This window comes from Kogia breviceps, chromosome 12, assembly GCF_026419965.1.
Source record: "Kogia breviceps isolate mKogBre1 chromosome 12, mKogBre1 haplotype 1, whole genome shotgun sequence".
In the NCBI taxonomy this organism is placed as follows: domain Eukaryota; kingdom Metazoa; phylum Chordata; class Mammalia; order Artiodactyla; family Physeteridae; genus Kogia; species Kogia breviceps.
The window spans coordinates 65,082,712-65,101,120 of NC_081321.1; the positions used below are offsets into that span (position 1 = coordinate 65,082,712).

The following is an 18,409-nucleotide window of genomic DNA, read 5'->3' on the forward strand; positions in this document are numbered from 1 at the left end:
AAAAAAGTAAAGATTACAGATACTGATTTTTATCAAAGTCATATTTTTCACAGTGATGCTTAAATTGAGATAAGGAGGAGAAGCCAAAGAAAAGGAATCCACTAAGAAATGTTTGGAGAGTGTGCCATGTAATAGACATAATAGGGTACCTACCTCTCAAATATCCTTTCCAAGTGTTTGGCTCCCCCTGATTTACTTCCAAAGTGCTCCAAGTGGATGAAGGCACAGTTGTACAATGTCCCCTCACTCACACATTTTGATTAATTATGGACACATTAAAAGGTAGAGCATTCAATTTGAATACAATGTACAAAGTTAGAACCTTACCTAAACCTTTTAAATCTTCTAAATTAGATAGAACCAATCACGAAGCCAATTTTCTGGTATGCTGAATAAATTCAATTTGTATTAATCTAGCACTTTAGGATGCTGGGTAATGATCTTCACCATAATTCATAGGATGTAAGGAAGATACAGCTCTGCTTTGAATAAGAGAAAATGTAATGAGTGTCTCGTAGACTTACTGAGCATCGAAAACTAGGGGTCAAATGCACACACAGGTAAACGGTATTAGCAAGCAGCCAATACCCTTTTCTACTACTATGCTAGGCATAGCATAGTAGAAAATAAGTCGATAGAAAAAATTTTATTTTTGTTATTGTGGAGATCATATTATAAAGTATTTGTGTATGCTAGCTTTTGACTGCAGTTAACTCCAAATGCAACACAAAATGGATTAAACCATAAGAAACACTTACTTATCTCCCATTGCAAGAAGTTCCCAGGTATGGTGGTCATACTGTTAAACAGTACAGCAACTCAAACCATCTTCAGGGTCATGATTACTCCCAACTTTCAGCTCCTTTATCCGTAAAACATCAGCCTCTCCTTCACTGCATTCTCTCATGATGATAACACAGTTACAAGCAGTTCTAGCTGCCACACACAAATATAACACCAACCAGCAGGAGAGAAATCACTTCCTGTGTATGTATTTTCAAGAGTTAGAAAAACTTTCCCAGACATCAGCCAGCAGACTTCCTCTTATACCACAACAGGCCCAACTGGATCACGTGGCATTGCTCAAACCAACCATTGGGAAGAAGTATGGGATTACCAGGACTGACATATAGACTAATAAAATTTACCCATGAGTGGGGGATAAGGAGTAGTAGTTGCTTATCTAAAAATGCATATCTAAAAATATGGCTTATCTGAAATCAGAAGGAAGGAATAGCTGTTAGGTAAGCAACTGACTTACGATCTTGCTTATTTTTTTTTTTGTAAATTGTATATATTGTTCATTCAAGTCTCCTGTCCCCAAATTAGTTCATTAGCACACAACAGAAGGTCGAATTCAGGAAGAATAAGCCAAATCACTTTTTATGCTTCATATCTGATATATTTAGCATGTAAACTTAGCCTTCAGGCCCAACTATACTCAGATATTTAAATCCCGGCGGTTTTCTACCTGGTGTGTTCTCTCAGTTCAGTCTTTCATAATCATTTCTACTAGAGCATATATCACATTGGATTTTAACCATCTGTATGCATCTGTATTTATTCATTTATTAATGAGGCAGAATTCCACGGGCCCTGGAGCCAGCTTGTTTCAGTTCAAATCCTCTCTTCAACACTTACTAGCTGTGCAACCTTTGCTAAGTTTCCTTATCTGTGATAGACAGATAGTACTGCCTGACTCATGGGTTTATTTTGTGAGCATTAAATGAGCTTCTATGTTTCAAGCTCTTATTTTATTTATTAATTTACTGTTTTTAACTGGAGATTGCAGAAATTTCCATCATATTTACCACAATCTGAACTGTGTATAGACTGATTTTAAAGTTTTGCTTCCCTGTGTGACAGAACAATGACAATTTGCACACTGTTTGATTAAAGAGGGCTTTGAGTCGCAAGCTTACATTTTCTCTCAAGTGCCTGTAGCTCAGAAACAGCAAGAGTTCAGAGCTGGGTTTCAGCAAAGCAATGGAGAATGGGAATTCCAAATGATTATTCTGTTGCTGCTATAGAGAACATTTCGACAGTCAATTTGCTTGATCCAGCTAACCTGTACCACTTCCAAAACTGCCAAAAGCATCTAGTTTTATCTTACTGTACAAAAGAACAAAACTGTACAGAAGAGGTAACTTCAATTACTATCATACAAAATAACATTGTTGATGAAAACTATGCTAAACTGATCCATGTAAGATTTCCATTCCATCTCTAGGTTTTCATAGCTACCATTTTTATCAAAAAATTAAAAAGGGAGACTTTGACACTGTATCATTTTCAAAATGCTACAAAATGCACTTGAAGTCTTTATAATGCATCTTAAAAAGCTCTTTTGCAATCTTTTCTTGATCATGACCCTGCCATTCCTAACAAAATCTTGGGAGGCCCTTTAAAGCTATAAAAGTTCTCCAATATTGAGTGGTGCTTTGAAAATAAATTACAGTGTTTGAAACTGCATTAGTAGAGAAATGGGTGTACAATAAATGGATTACTAGAAAAACAATGTTCAATTTGTGAAATTATTAAATGCTTTTAGAAACATCTCTGATACCCCAATTTCCAAGATTTCTTTCCCTATTATAGGTGGGAAATTCTCAATTTGTCTAAGAACTCTTGCTTTTCTGTATCATTATCACAGTATTTCAGTACTTGGGTCTTGACTTGGATATGTTTTGTTTCCATTCTTTTATTCTCTATATTATAGGTCTAAGGGGGGAAATAATCTAGCAATGAATATAGTTTTCATTTGGCTCAGGGATTCATTTTTACTTTAGCTAGTTCTTCTGAAATTTATGTTGACTATAATTGCTGAATATAATTGTGGTGTTTAATCTTCTGGGAATGAGAAACTCAGTTTGTTTAAAATTTTATACAGTCTATTACTTTATAATACATTATTTGTAAACAATGCTCATGCTTTCTCTTCATTCTTTAGGAAATCTCTATTTCATGTACTATAAGAAAACATTAATTACAGGATGCAGCATGATTTTATATACCACTAAGAAAAAAAATGCTGAAAATTAAACTATGTCCAAAAATGGTTTCCTATCACTTGAATTTTTATTTTGTACTTATTGAAAGGTCACTGACTTATTTAGACAGATTTTATTTTGTGTCATTTTTGTGCATACAAACAAGGAAAATAAAAGAGACAGGTTAATAACTTGCAAAGATTTCTAAATCTGTCCTCAGTTCATAGTCGATGATGCCCATCTTTTCTTACACACCATTTTCCTTTGTGCCATCAATAGTGTTCGATAAAGCATCTCTTTAAATATTGTTCCATTAGTGCTTCTAAAATCTTCCAAGCTGTTTGACTCCCATTCTGCTAGTTTTGAGTGTTTAAGCTTACAGTAGAAAGCTTCAGACACAGCCAGGATTCAGATCCCTTCCTCAAATGGCCTTTAAATGATTTGTTACTGGGATAGCAATGGGAATAAGAAGACAGTTGAGTGTGCACAGGCCTGGCTGACAGTGATAGTGAGATGCCATATATTATAAGGCAAATAAATCCTCATTTCAGAGGTGTAAAAACATGGGGGAAAATGTAATGTGGAAAAAGATGTATTCACAGTTGAATGTTTTAATCTCTCCACTATCAATGAGTCACCATGGCATTTTTCTAAACCTACACAATAGGGGTCCCACATCACTCTACGTCATCAGTTCTTTCACTTCACACACATACCCAGTTATGAATGCAGAACAGACTTAGTAACAGAATTCACCACCTCTGGCTATAAATTCAGATATTCCAGGAACAACTAAGCCTAGTGAACCCACACAGTAGGTTTTACTACTAATCGTGCTTTCTTGATTACAAGGTACAGATACTCAGATTACTATCAATATTCGTATTTGCAAGATACTACGTACTGAAACTCAGAACTGAAAACCAAGGCAAAGGAAGCAGGGCAACCAGAGGGATGTGGCTGCTTGGCGGTCACAGATTTGAGCCCTGGGATCAGCTGCATTTGGAGCCTTGGTCCCCCCACTTATTAACTCTGTGACAATGGGCATGTTTCTTCTCTTCCCTATGCTTCAGTAGCTTTAGGGTATTTCATAGCTTAAATTCCTGAAGGGGAGAATCTTATTGGCCTCACTCACCTTTTCATGCTAAACAGTGTCATTGGCCTCAGGCCAGCATCTAAGTGAGATGCCCTTGAATCAGGTACTCATACCTCCTTTTTTTTTTTTTTTTTTTTTTTTTTGCGGTAGGCGGGCCTCTCACTGTTGTGGCCTCTCCCTTTTTGGAGCATAGGTTCCGGGCGCGCAGGCTCAGCAGCCATGGCTCACGGGCCCAGCCGCTCTGCGGCATGTGGGATCTTCCCAGACCGGGGCACTGAACCCTCGTCCCCTGCATCGGCAGGCGGACTCTCAACCACTGCGCCACCAGGGAAGCCCCAAAAGGAATTTTGGCGTGATTTTTTTTTTTTTTTTTTTTTTTTTTGTGGTACGTGGGCCTCTCACTGCTGTGGCCTCTCCCGTTGGGGAGTACAGGCTCTGGACGTGCAGACTCTGTGGCCATGGCTCACGGGCCCAGCCGCTCCGCGGCATGTGGGATCTTCCCGGACCGGGGCACGAACCCGCGTCCCCTGCATCGGCAGGCGGACTCTCAACCACTGCGCCACCAGGGAAGCCCCTCATACCTCCTTAAATCTGCTGTGCCCATGGCTCTTGGGGAGTGATCATGCAATCTCCATGGACTCTTTTCCATCATTAGAGTCTGTAAGCAGGACAATGTCAATGGAAAGGGAGTATGGATGGACATTCACATCTTAAGTACATCTCCCACCTCCATCTACAGGATCCACAGGCAGATCTCTCCTCAGAAAAAAACAGTTGAAAAAAAATTTTAATACATAACAAAGATTTTGAACAAATTGGACCAGCTTGAAAATAAACCCTAGTAATAATGACACTTTTGCCAAAGTACATTGTTATTTTTTTAAACAATGAAAATTAGAGTAAGACGGGAAAATAACTGAATTCTTATTATTACCAGTGTCCTTCCACCTTTAAGGAAGAGAAATCTTGAGGAACTGCTTTTGCTTGTCTTGGGGAGACAGGAATGGAAGGGGGTAAACACTGGACAACCTGGAAAACTAAATTGTATAAGATAAAGATAAGAAATCATTCACACTGAAAATATGGAAACCAGAAGTTGGTAGTCAATTCCAATATCTAGTAGGAGTAGCTGACCATTTAAAAGTTTGACCTCTGGTTTTTAATACGAATGTTCTTATTCTGCTCTTTGGAGCCCCTAACATATGTACCCCTCTCTGCTTACTCCTTTTGGACCCAGATTTCCTAATTCCTGGTCCTACTTCTTATTTACTTCTTATACATGCTGCCATCTGCTCCCTGGCGACCAGAGCAGTATTTCCAGTTGTCTAACTATGTCAGGAAGGTAACTGTGAGTTGTAATTTACCACTTATTGGTGTCAAGAGATGCCATCCTGGGGTCTGTCTGAGTTTCCATAATGGCAGGAAAAGGCAGCCAGGAGAAACTCAGGGGCTGTCTCAGTGGTGTGAATTGGCATCTTAGTCTCCTTTTCGCTGACTCCACACAAGGCACAGGACTCAGGAGACACACGTCACATGCATCAAGTACCCACTACATGATAAGTAAGACATAGCAGTAAATGAGTATGGTTCTCCCCTTCGGAGGAAGAGAAGAAACTAAGAAAGAAAGAAAAGACAAAACTAAGGAGAGCAGGAGGAGGTCGATTGGAGAGGAGAGACGGAGGGGGGGGTGGGCAGAAAGATAGGAGAAGGAAAACCAACTTAGCCATAGGAGGCTGCAGAACAACAGACTTGGAGGAAGGGACAGAGAACACATAACAGCACCTTCTATGGGGCCAGGAATGGGAGATCATGGTGATGGTTTCCATGGGCGTTTACTTATTTCCAAACTCATCAAGTTGTACACATTAAATATGTACAGTTTTTGTCTATCAACCATACCCCAGTCATTCAGGATCTCCTAAGGGATTCTTAGGAGATGCAGCTGGTGAGTGTTCAGCATTCCTCCCTCCCCTCCTCACATTTTTCCAAAGACACCTTCAGCATAATAACCTCTACACCTCTTCAGTGTTTGTACTGTGATATTTGTAGGACTGGGGAGGAATGTTGATTCTTTTTTCAAAGTAAAGCTAAGCGGACCCATTTGTATTTGATTTGCAAAGGCATCTATGAGAGATACTGGCTGAGAACCATACTCTTAAGCAGAATTCTCCCTGCACCTCTTTAGGAGACTTTTGTGATGAGACAAAGGGGTAAAATCTGGAGGTACTTAGATCTATTTTGAATCAATAGATTGCAGATAAAGGGCTCAGGAGCCCGTATGTTTTATGGTTTCATAAAGGTAGGCTGCGTGCTATGTTTCCATTTGCTCCAAGGTCTGATAAACAACCTTTCATCTCTCTCCATTTTACTGGGACTAACACCAGAAGTCAGCTTTCTCCTGCCACAACAGGAACCATACAATCTCTGGCTGTCCTACTTCCAGCAAGAGAAACTATCTAAACCAAAGAGATGCTACACCTCAAGCCTGACATTCCAACATTTGCAAACTCATGGAGGATTTTGGTCATGCTGCTAGAGGTCACTAACTGCCTAAGGATCCTTGGGTTTGGAAAGAATTTAAATGAAACTTTCAACAGTGTTGTGGGGTTTTTTTTCCCCAAAATCTTTCAGAGTGGGTATCATAGGTGGGATTCCCAGGGAAGCTGCTCTGAGTCAGAGGTAGTTTACTGGGGAATGCTTTTCATGTAAGGGAGCTCAGGAAGCAAGGTTTAGGCAACATGCAGTTACCACAGCCTTCAGCTGATCCTACAGGGAGGGGTCTTCAGAAATGAACCAAATTAAGGCAGCGGGACGTGCCTTTACCCCAGCATCCTAGTCACTGCTTGTGGGCTGTCCTTGGGGAAGTGGGTTTAACCTTGGACAAAGCAGTTCCCTTTAACCAAGGGTGATTCTTTAGGAGAGACTCCTCAGCTGTGAGCCGCCAGCGGGCCCTGAGACTGACGGCCTCATTCCTGAAAGGGAGGGAAGGATGCACAGGGCATCTTCTTAGCGTTTTCACCTACACTTACAGAAGGTCAAGGGAAATTCTGATGGAATAAAATGACTACATTCTTCATCTCAAAAATACTTTATAACACATTCTGTGATAGCTCCTGGACTGTGTAATAATTTCTGCAAGAATTACTTTCAGTTTGGGGCATTTCTGCATTCAAAGACTTTTTCTTAGTAATAATACATTCTTCAGTATTTCTTTGACCTTCTTCTCCTGTTTGCTCTTTAATTTTACATTCTATTATGATAAAGTATAATACTTAAATAGAGATGGAAATAGTTCTTTCAACAAAAATCATTATGTGTATGCAGTATGAGAGACTATCTCACTGTAAAATCCAAGAAATCCATATCAATTTATGGACCTAGAGATAGACATAATTAAAGTCCTCCTAAGTAGAATAAATGTAAGGGACAGAGCGAAGTTGCCATGGCAACAAAAAAATCCTGATTTTCCTCATTTTATACCACAAATGTATTAACCTTTATGATACCTTAAAATTTCTTCTACATTCTATTTTAACCAGTGGCCATTTTGCATATTATATTTGCTAGATATGCAGCTGAATCCTTCTTTCTTACATTGTAAAGTTTGTTTTTATTTTTTCAATCTGGCATTAAGAAATCTCTTTCTGGAAGGTATAGTTTTCTCAAGAGCAAAACAGTTTTAAAGGCTTTTTCTTCTGTGTAATTTAAAATAATTCAGGTTTATAATATACTGACAATGTAAACATATGGGGAAAAAAACAGTGAGTATCCTATCACAAGGTTGACATTTTTAAATGTATCTTTCCAATCTCTTTTATACAAAAGATCTTATCTAGAGAAATTGGACATACTTTATATAATGTTTCATAATTTGCATTTTCATCTAATACTCTAGTGTACTTCCAGGTTTGTAAATAGTTATCTTTAAGATAATTCTAATAACATTATTTTATGGATTACCATAATTTAAGTCTCTCTGTTAGGTAGTTTCTGGTCTTCTAATCCTATAAATAAGTTACTACAAACATCCTTATATTAAATGAATCCTTTACTGTGAATTCCTAGAAAAAGAATGAGTGCTTCTACAGCTTTTAACATGTTCTCTTACTTTGGCCTCTATAAAGTATGTTTCAAAACTATGGTCTTTACCCATTGCCAAGTTTTTTGTAGCCTCACCTTCACATCTATATTTATCCTCATTTACAATTAATATATATTAACTTTCAGTTTTTTGACTATTTGTTAAATTAAAGACATTTTTTTTTGGTAGGAGGGATTTGCATTTCTTTCTTTTAGAATTGCTTGCTTGTGTCCTTTGTACCCAACCTTCTTCTAGGCAGGAATTTATTTTTCTATTCAATATTTCTCTTGGCATATTCAAGATGTTAAATTCCACTTTAACAAACTCAATGACTATACCTCAAAATTAAGCAGTCTCTTTCCTATTAGTAATATGACTTGTGTTTTCTATTTACTGGTAAACCAATTCAAAATAAATACCTTTCCAGTACTGATTTAATTGTTTCATGATACTTAAATGTTATTCCTGGAATAGACTAGTGGAAGGAACTATGGATCAGGCTAAATCTGTGTAGAACAAATCACTTAGCCTCTCCACAACCATTTATTTTCCCTGTAAAATATGATAAGTTACTTTTCAGGGTTGTAATGAGAATTGAGGATATTATACTTAAATATCAATTCCAGCATTTTGGCACATAGTAGGTTCTTAATAAATGGCATCTTTAGTTTTTCTGAGCCTCCTTTAATGTTATTGTATCTTAACAGGTCCCTTAGCATAGTGATTTTCCAAACTGTAGGTCGCAAACCAATAGTTGTTTGTGAAACTAATAAATATAACTAAATTTTTTTACCAAAACAGGACAGAATAGAATGGAATTTATCAGACTATTTCACACATAGTAAGGGCAAGTTTCTTTATGTGAAATGTGTTCCATATTTAACATATAGGGGGAGAGTGTGTATACTGGCACACAATACACAATGTACTTCTTACTAAGGGTCATAGTCCAAAACTTCTTCAAAGAAACCACTATTTTATTAGATTTTAGTCTCATAGCGTACAAGTCCCTTATACTAGTAGCTAGGACACCTAGGTTCAAATCTCAACTCCACTAATTACTACTGTCTATCTCTGAACCAATTGCATAACTTCTGTATGCCTTAGTCTCCTCACCTGTAAAATGGGTGCTAATTATACTTATCTCATGGGAATGGTGTGAGAACTCTATGATTTCATATATCTCAGCCACTTAGCAGGTCCCCAATAACTGTTGGCTGTTTTTTCTCAAGACTTGAGTAGAACATAAATTTCTTTACTAAATAAACAAACTGCCACCTGCACTAAAGTACATAAGAGAGTATAAAGTCATCACATTAGTCAGGACTGAATAATAAGCTAGTTTTTCCACCTGCAAAATGATGCTTCTTGATAAGCATCTTATTTCCATAAATATGCATTTTCGAGAGCCACGAAACTGTTCTTAGTTTTGTTATTTACAAACACTATCTCTCAAAATATAAAGGAATGAAAATAAATTCAGCAATTGGTCTTTCTTTGTCAGTATATTAGATCCTTAATTGCCCATTATATCTTTATAATTTGTGAAAGACTTAATTTCACAGTGGCATACATTAAGTAAAAGAAGCACTGTCTATATATTTCTTACATAACCTTTTCTTGATTTTTAAAACAATCAGAAATTGTAGGGATAATATCATTGGCTAGTAAGTTCCAAGTTTATAGATTTTACCTTTTTTGATAAAACACCTTGCAAGCTGTACCTTATGTCTGAAGAGGATTCTTTCTGGAAATTATAGAAACATTCTTTGCTTCCTTCACAACAACAACAAAAATACTGCGTGAGCTTCAAGTGCCTTTTCTAAATGTTGACTCTGTTTAATAAAAGCCTTATTTCTCCCAAAGCCTTTTAGATCATTCAACTTATATATACAAATGTTTTATATATATTCCAAAATAAACTGGGGAAATATGAAAATATTTAACAACCCAAGAGAAAGGACCCAAACATCTCCGTGCACAAAAGCTATAAACAACTGTGTAGCCAGTTGGAGGGAGCAGCCGAAAGTCAGGCTCATCCCAGCAATGATATCCCACTTCCAGAACATGACAGAAATTGAGCTGAAACAGACAATATACCTTTAATTTAATGATGACACTGTTGTATTTAGCTATTCTATTTAGCACAATTGTTTCCTTTAAATCCCACAGCAAACCATAATTCCTCAAATATCCTCAACTATCCTGTGGAGATAAGTAATGATAATCACATCTGGTGATTCTCATAGCAGAGGAACAAATTCATTTTATAATACACACAAATATTTTATGCATATGTATGTTTTTGTGTGTGTATAATTGTAGTCTTGCTAAGTCACATGAAATATGAGTTAAGGCATCATCAATATCAATAGCTTCACCTAGGTTGTGCAAACAGTACTCCAAATTTTTGCAGGGAGACAAGAGCCAAAGCTAAACAGAATCAGAAAATCAGGGAAAGCTTCTGGGAAGTGACCCTGAGTTAGAAAAAATAAAATTTTTTCACAATCTGGAAAAGTCTGAGCTGCCAAATGCTATTAGGGAGAGAGGGATAGATCAATCAATTGATTGATCAATTAATCAATAGAAGGAACAAACTTGCATGCCAGACGTTGTGCTAACTTCTTTGCATGGATTAAAACCTTACACACTTGGTATGATTACTCTCCTTTTAACAAATGAAGAAACTCAAGAACAGAGAAGCCCTGAACCCCTATCTGTCTAATTCTACCCCTTAGGATTGTATTAGTAGCTACTAGTGAAAAATTCAAAGCTTTGAAAAGAGAACTAATCTATTATAAAATTTGATTATCTATGTATCTCAGCCCCATCCACGATGTCCTTTCAGGAGACCCCAAATCTCTAGATTTTGATTAAGATTTTAATAAATCCCATGCATTTGAGATTATTCTACTTTCAACTGTACTTTCACTAAATATGTAAGTAGGTGTAATTAATGCACAGAACGTTTGAATTCTATAAAAATCCTTTATCTGCTTGCTCATTATTTCCATTTCTTTGCAACTCAAAAGGGCTTTATGGGTCCATCAACTTTCCCGCTGAGACTGTGAAGTTAGGCCCAGGCCTATTTGTATTTATCTGTTTCTGCCCCAAATCATGTCCACTCTCACCAGCACAGTCTGAAAATTTACATCACACAGTAAAAGTATTTAAGTCCAGAATACGTTTAGATTGGAGAATATGACTTCATTTGTACCTCTTTAGAAGACCTTCCTTACATTTATACAGCACTTCACATGTACTAAGAAAAATCTAGGCGGGGCAGGTTTCGATTCTTCATATTTCAAAAGATGTATACATTAAGAAGTTTAATGCCTTGTCAAACTTCATTTAGCTAGTGAAGAAAACTAAAACTGTTTTCTGTATTCAAGGCTAAGATTTTTTCACTGACTACCTTAAGGATTCATTTTTAAAAATATTTTGGGGCTTCCCTGGTGGCGCAGTGGTTGAGAATCCGCCTGCGGATGCAGGGGACACGGGTTCGTACCCCGGTCCGGGAAGATCCCACGTGCCGCGGAGCGGCTGGGCCCGTGAGCCATGGCCCCTGGGCCTGTGCGTCCGGAGCCTGTGCTCCGCAGTGGGAGAGGCCACAACGGTGAGAGGCCCGCGTACCACAAAAAAAAAAAAAAAAAAAAAAAAAATATTTTGAAGATAACATTTTAAATGATTGAATAAAGTTAATAATTTATATTATTAATTATATAATTCAATAATATAATCAAACTAAATAAACTGAAATAATTAAAGTCATGTTTTATCATCAGCACCTTGGTCCATATAATCAATCATGCAACACTTACTGTGGCTTCAAAAATTCACCCAGCAAGACAAGTGAATTATTGATCATAGTATTATCTACAGTAAATGTCAAAAAAAAAAAAATAACTGGGCAGAAAGCATACTATCAATAAATGAGATTCAAGAACAAAGTTCTGTATAACATTCAGGAATCTCAGAGTATCAACGTTACAACAGTATTCTTTAGAACCATTTTTAAATTTACTAACATTTTGAATGTGCTATCATTTATAATTTATCAACACTTCCAATATAAATATTTGGTCTCTTCTTTCCTTTTCGAAAACGCAAAACATTTAGAGTATAGAGCATGTATGCTGTCGGCAATTGTTTCATGGACATTTCAGTAGGATATGGGTTAAAAAGTTAAATCTATATAGCAAATAATTGCCTGTATAAGTAACTAATAGATTTGAGAGTTTCATTTTATCGTTAGGAGAAAATGCTTTCAATAATTGTGTCTGGTCTTACCTTCTGGGGAAGAACCTTCTCTGTGGTTCCATAAATATTTCATTTCATTATGGAACCTTCTCTGTGGTTCCATAAATATTTCATTACTTCATAACATAAAGTAATATGCTAATGACAGGCTGTTTACCCAGTGAGCAGGTGTGCCCTCTGATGTTTTTTCATCTCTAGAATAGCTCTGATGTGGGGTCAGTTAAGCCATTTTGAATTGTTCTTTTTTTTGCTTCCCTCCCCTCACAGTTTCACCTGAACCTAAAATGGTGAGCGAGAGTCATCATGAGGCCCTGGCAGCCCCGCCAGTTACCACTGCTGCGACTGTTCTACCAAATAATGCCACAGAGCCAGCCAGTCCTGGGGAAGGAAAGGAGGATGGCTTTTCTAAGCTGAAGGAAAAGTTTATGAATGAGCTGCATAAAATTCCATGTGAGTACTGTATATTGTTACTTGAGTAAAAATAAATGGTTGAAAATCAACATACCCATTTGGAGAAAAAGAATTCCTCTTGACCTAAGTGTACATTTGATTTTTTATTATTGGAATGGTAGTATTCCAAAAATAAAATGGAATATTCTTGGAAATAGAATATTCTTCTTAAGGATTTAAATATACTTAATAAATGAAAGTCCAATTTATAAAAAAAAACTATCTTGTGTTTAATGTACAGGTGGGCTCTTTTTTTAATCTTCTTCAATGTCTCTTTCTCCAGAGAATGTTAACGTTTATGTGTTGTGTATTTTAGGTTTGTATTTATGAAATCATTCCATTGTAAAGATTATTCCTAAGCAATAGCTAAAATGTACTTTCCCCTTATTACGAGTTTGGTTTTCTTTCACTCATCTGTTAAAATTTCAAAAGCTTTTGCACACTTTTTAACATTTTCTGTGTTGTCATTGGGAAAGAAACAATAACCTGGACCTGAGTTTATTTGTGTGGGTATAGCGCTAAGTCCAACCAGCGCCATTTAATTTAAATCCTAAACTAGAGGTTGGTCTTTTTTCTTCAGAGATGAACATTTACAATGCACTAGACACTTCTCTAGGTTCTGGGAAAGTAAGTTTTGGCCCTCACAAAGCTTATATTCTAGTGGGGGAAAAGAAACAATCAGTCAGGAGGCAAATGTATATGGTACATCATGAAACGGTAAATAATATAAGGAAACAGAAGGAGAGTAAGTGGGAAAGGGAAGGGGGTAGAGGGTAAAGGGTTATTATTTTTTAGGATTATGTGAGCTGATTTCCTTTGTAAGAAAACCTGGAGGAAGTAGGGGAGAAAGTTCTAAACCTGTGTTATACAAAGGCCCTTAGGCAAGAATCTGCCTGGAATGGCAAGGAGCTCAGTGTGCCTTTGGTAGAATAACACAAGGTAGAGAACAGCAGAAGACAAACCCGAGGTCCTGTTATATGGAGCCTAGTGAATTGTTCTAAGAAACCTGGGTTTTACTCTGAGTGAAATAAAATGCCTTCTCAACATTCTGAGCAGAGGTATCCCATGATCTGACATAGGTTTTTCTTAAAATCACTCTTGCTGTTGTGTTGAAAATATGCTTAGAGGCGCAAGGACAGAAGATAAAGCTGGCTGTTGCAATCATCTAGATGAGAGATTTACCAAAGTTATAAAAGTTATTCTATAAGGACATTGAGAAACTACATGAAAACTACAGGGAATCAATTTCTTATCCTCCCAGGAATTAACAACTTGTTCACCTGTTTGTCCACCTTTAACAAATCCAAGTGCATCTGAGAGACACTCTTAGCTCAGTTGTCAGTAATTTCCATTCCCAGCATGAAGCTCCATAACCTAGGGAAGATGGAGATGGTCCAATAGAGCGATCCCTAGGATGGGAAACACAGGCTCTCAGGTTCTTTTCCTTGCTCTGCTGCTGGGCTGATGGACTGATTTGGGTATCTTTTGATATGACTTTGAAGTCATAACTACAGGGCAAAAACCAAATGCATCTGTCATGGGGCCAACTCTCACTTGAATATTTTATCGAAATGCTTGCTCTAAAAGAAATGTGTTAGAGGGAAGCAGAGAAAGAAAAGACCACCACCAAGTCAAACGCATATTCTGCCTTGTCTTCAACACCATTTCCTTCTCTGAAAGAGTAAACAACATGAGAAGCAATGGCAATGCTGATAACAGTGAGATTTAATGTGCCCCGTGTATCCACACACCCATTCTCTCATCTCCTTTAGGCCTTCACCCAATAGCATCTTCTTAATTAGGACTTCCCCAACCATGCTATTTAAAATTCTAACCCATCTACCCCACCCAATCTTTGCCAGCATTTCCTGTCCTCTCCCTTGCTTTATTTCTCACTGTATTACTTAGCACCATCTGAAATGCTATGTATTTTATTATCTGTTTTTCAATTGCTCTGGCTCTCTCCAAAATAATGTAACGTCTATGAGGGCAAGAAGTTGGGTCTGTTCTATGCATAGTTTCATCCCTGGTGATCCTTAATATATACGGGGCACTCAATATCTATTTGTTGAGTGAATTAATGAATGACTCAATGTTGATTTAACTTATATCCTGAACCGCCCACTCTTAGATTTTGAGGCCTTAAGATGCTGAAAATTTAAAGCATATGAAAAAGTTTAAAGATAAACAACAACGTCCTACTGTATGGCATAGGGAACTATATTCAATACCCTGTGATAAGCCATAATGGAAAGGAATATGAAAAAGAATGTATAAATATGTATAACTGAATCACTTTGCTGTACAGTAGAAGTTAACACAACATTGAAAATCAACTACAATAAATTTTTAAAATTTAATTTCTAACACCAAAGAAAGCATCGTTTCAATGCTTGACTGTCATTCACATTGAAAAAACAAGTTGTTTCCATATTTATAGTCATAAATCCATCTTTTAGCCTTCTCCACTTAGTGCCAGCTATTACTTTATACCTTCCTCCCTGTGCATCAGCAGGAAAAGAATCAGCTGGGAAAAAATATCTATGCAACTCTCCCTTCTTTTTTTTTCTTTCCCTTGGCTAATCTTATTTCATGCCTTCTTCCCAAGCCACTATCCCATTCCTGTGTTTCTTTCTTGGGCACTGGCAATTAGACCAGGAAATCAGCCTTCCTCCATGGAGATTTGCTTTTGACCAGCAACCTAAAATAATAGAATGTCAGAGGATCTAGGTAACACCTCTAGAATTATTATATTGCTGGCTCTCTCACTGATTTAATGGGAAGAAACAACTGAAATACCTAAAATTTTTAAACGGTTTGGTAAGTAAGTTTAGGAAAACTAAATCATAAATACAGCCATGCAGGTTTATGATAAATATTGTAACTGCATATTTTACACTTTCATTTTAATCCATCACAATTTTTACTGCCCGTGTAATTGAAATTTCTAATGGGATTTATACACAGGGAGCAACACTCAACAGAAATGAAACAGATCCCTAAATTAAATTCCTTTAGGAGCATATGTTATATAAAGGTTATCAATTTTGACTTGGCATAATATGGTGATGCTAATGACAGGTAACAAATTAGAATATTAATTGATTTCCGTCTCTGAACTAACTCTTGGCTCTCTGGCAGATGTGTTTTTTGCAAAATTGATAGCAAACAGCTTTAGTCTGTCACTTGAAATTCCCACTTGTGAAAAGAGAGGTGTCACAATGGCAAGGAGTGTGCATGTCATTAGTTGGGTAATCTGCAGAGTCCAGCACGGAGCATATTCAAACCAAATTGCCTGATGATATCATCCACAACACCACGGGGCTTCAAATAAAAAAAGGAAAAGGAAATGGTAAATGCTGAGCATTTTTATCTTGCAGTTCATTCTGCACACTGTTATCTAAATGAAGCAGACAAGGTTTTTCAGAATGTTTCTTTATTTTGCAACTTTGATTTTAATATGACTAGGGCCATGGTTGGTTTGTAAAGCATGACCTTGTGTCATCCAAATAGCTGTGATTAACGTTTTGATAGTCATGAGCTTCTTGAAGTCAAGTGCAACTTTCCTGAAGGACAGCAGAAAACCAAATAGCCAGAACTTGACTCTGAGTCTAGCATAAGAGCAAGTGGGCTAAGGGTAGTTATGTAATTTGTGCAGAAATACTATTGGATAGACAGTTTAACACAGGGATTAAAAACACAAGCTTTGGTTACAGACTGCATGGGTTCAAATCTTAGCTCTGCCACATCCTAGCTCTGTGACCTTGAGAATTATTTCATCTTTCTGTGCTTCAGTTTCTGCTGGTATAAAATGGGGGTTAAAAATAATATCTCCATCATCGGGTAGCTGGGTAAAGGCATCAATGCATAGGAAGTGCTTAGAGTGTCTGGCCCAGAGTAAGCATCCTATAAGTGTTAGCTATTATTAGAGTCTAGTTGTCATTTTTAACAAGTCTATTTCTCTTTCAGAAAAGCCCTCTATTCAGGTCAGACACCCAAATTGAGAAAATTCCAGAAACTTTGCAGCCAAACATTCAAGCATTGCCTTCTTTAAACACATTCCAAGGATGCCTGTTCTAGGAAAGACAGATTCCTTCTTGGTGTTTCCTCTTCCCACATCACCTCTAATTTTCTTTTTTTCCTTTGTAATATCATTTTCCTACTCCATCATCCCTTTCAGCCTACAGGTATGCTCAAAAAAGGCCACATATTTGCAAGTGCCTAGTGAAATTCTGTGCATCGTAGGTGATTCAGAAATGTCAGTTTCCTTCTTTCATGCTCTAAGATTTTCTTCTTCCCTTACCTCCTCCATCACCCACCATTCTCACTTCCTCCTTCATATCTACATCAAACTGATTGGAAACCATAACCTAGATCCTGACATCTATTTCTTCAACTTCCATTAACAACTCAGCTTCTTCTGCTCTCATCTGCATTGTCAAGTACTATTAAAAGGGTCACCACGTACTTCCTTTTGCACGATTATGAGGGTGATTGTCAACCTTCATTTGGTCAGATATTTCTGTGTTGTCATTATGACCAGCGATCATCCTCTGAAAAATCTTGATTTCCAGGAGTCAACTCTCATTTCCTCCTCTTGCTTCCTTCCCTCCTTATTCTCTTTCATTGACTGGTCCTCCCTTTTCATTATCTTTCCTTCCCTGAAGTGGTAGACGTCATGGTTTCCAGGGTTCCATTTTTAATCCTGTTGCAGTCTTATTCTCCATGCTTTCCCTGGGCCATCTCATTCCCCTGGCTATTCAGATAAGAAATCTCACTATTATCCTTGTCTCCCTGATCTATTGCGCCTCCAATTCCATACCTGCATTCATTTAAGTCCTGTGAAATCTCCTCCTAAAAAACCTCTCAAAACCAGCCAGCACTCTGCTTTTCTCTCTTCCTGGATTCCCTTACTCAATTAACCCTGACACGTTCTTTTTTTTTTTTTTTAATCACTCAACCAGTTCAGATGTTACCAGTTAGATGAGAAGTTCCCTCATTTCCCAAAGCAGAATTGTTTGAGTCATCCTCCAGCTTTCAAAGCTCTTCATTAAAATCTTTGTCCTGGTTACCTGGTTTTGTTTGGTTATACCTGTCTTTCTCACTGAAATGCACACTTTTCAGAGGCAGAGACAATTTCTTACACACATTCATATCCCCCATACTTTGAAAGTATCTGCCACCATGCTAGAAACTATACTATAGGTATTACCATATTACAGATATTAACATTACACCAAATACTGTGGTTCTTGTGCCATGCTTGGAGAAACTATGATCTAGAAAGCAATAGTTTCCAAACATTTTAGCCAAGGATCCCTTTGTTCAAATAAAATATTATACAGAAAGCTGTGTACAGCAAGTCAGAGCTGCCTTGGTGAGTGAAGGTATCTTCCTCACTCACCCTCCCAAGGTTTATTAGCAGCTACAAAGACACCTGGCTGTATGGAACACAGTTTGAAGGCAGTGGCCTCAACAAGTGGTAGATATAGCAATGTTATCCCTCACAGCAATAACCAGTGAAACTCAACA

The 18,409-nt window shown here is 37.4% G+C and overlaps 1 protein-coding gene across 4 annotated transcripts in view; it reads left to right on the forward strand.

The window, feature by feature from the left end:
* SYT1 (synaptotagmin 1) overlaps positions 1-18,409 on the forward strand; it is a 542,196-nt gene that overhangs the window by 333,707 nt on the left and 190,080 nt on the right. For all 4 annotated transcript variants that reach the window (XM_067009790.1, XM_067009789.1, XM_059081652.2 and 1 more), the window contains one exon: positions 12,695-12,877. In XM_067009790.1, the coding sequence (XP_066865891.1) occupies positions 12,712-12,877 (166 nt within the window). In that variant the 5' untranslated portion in view covers positions 12,695-12,711. The remainder of the gene's footprint in view (positions 1-12,694; positions 12,878-18,409) is intronic.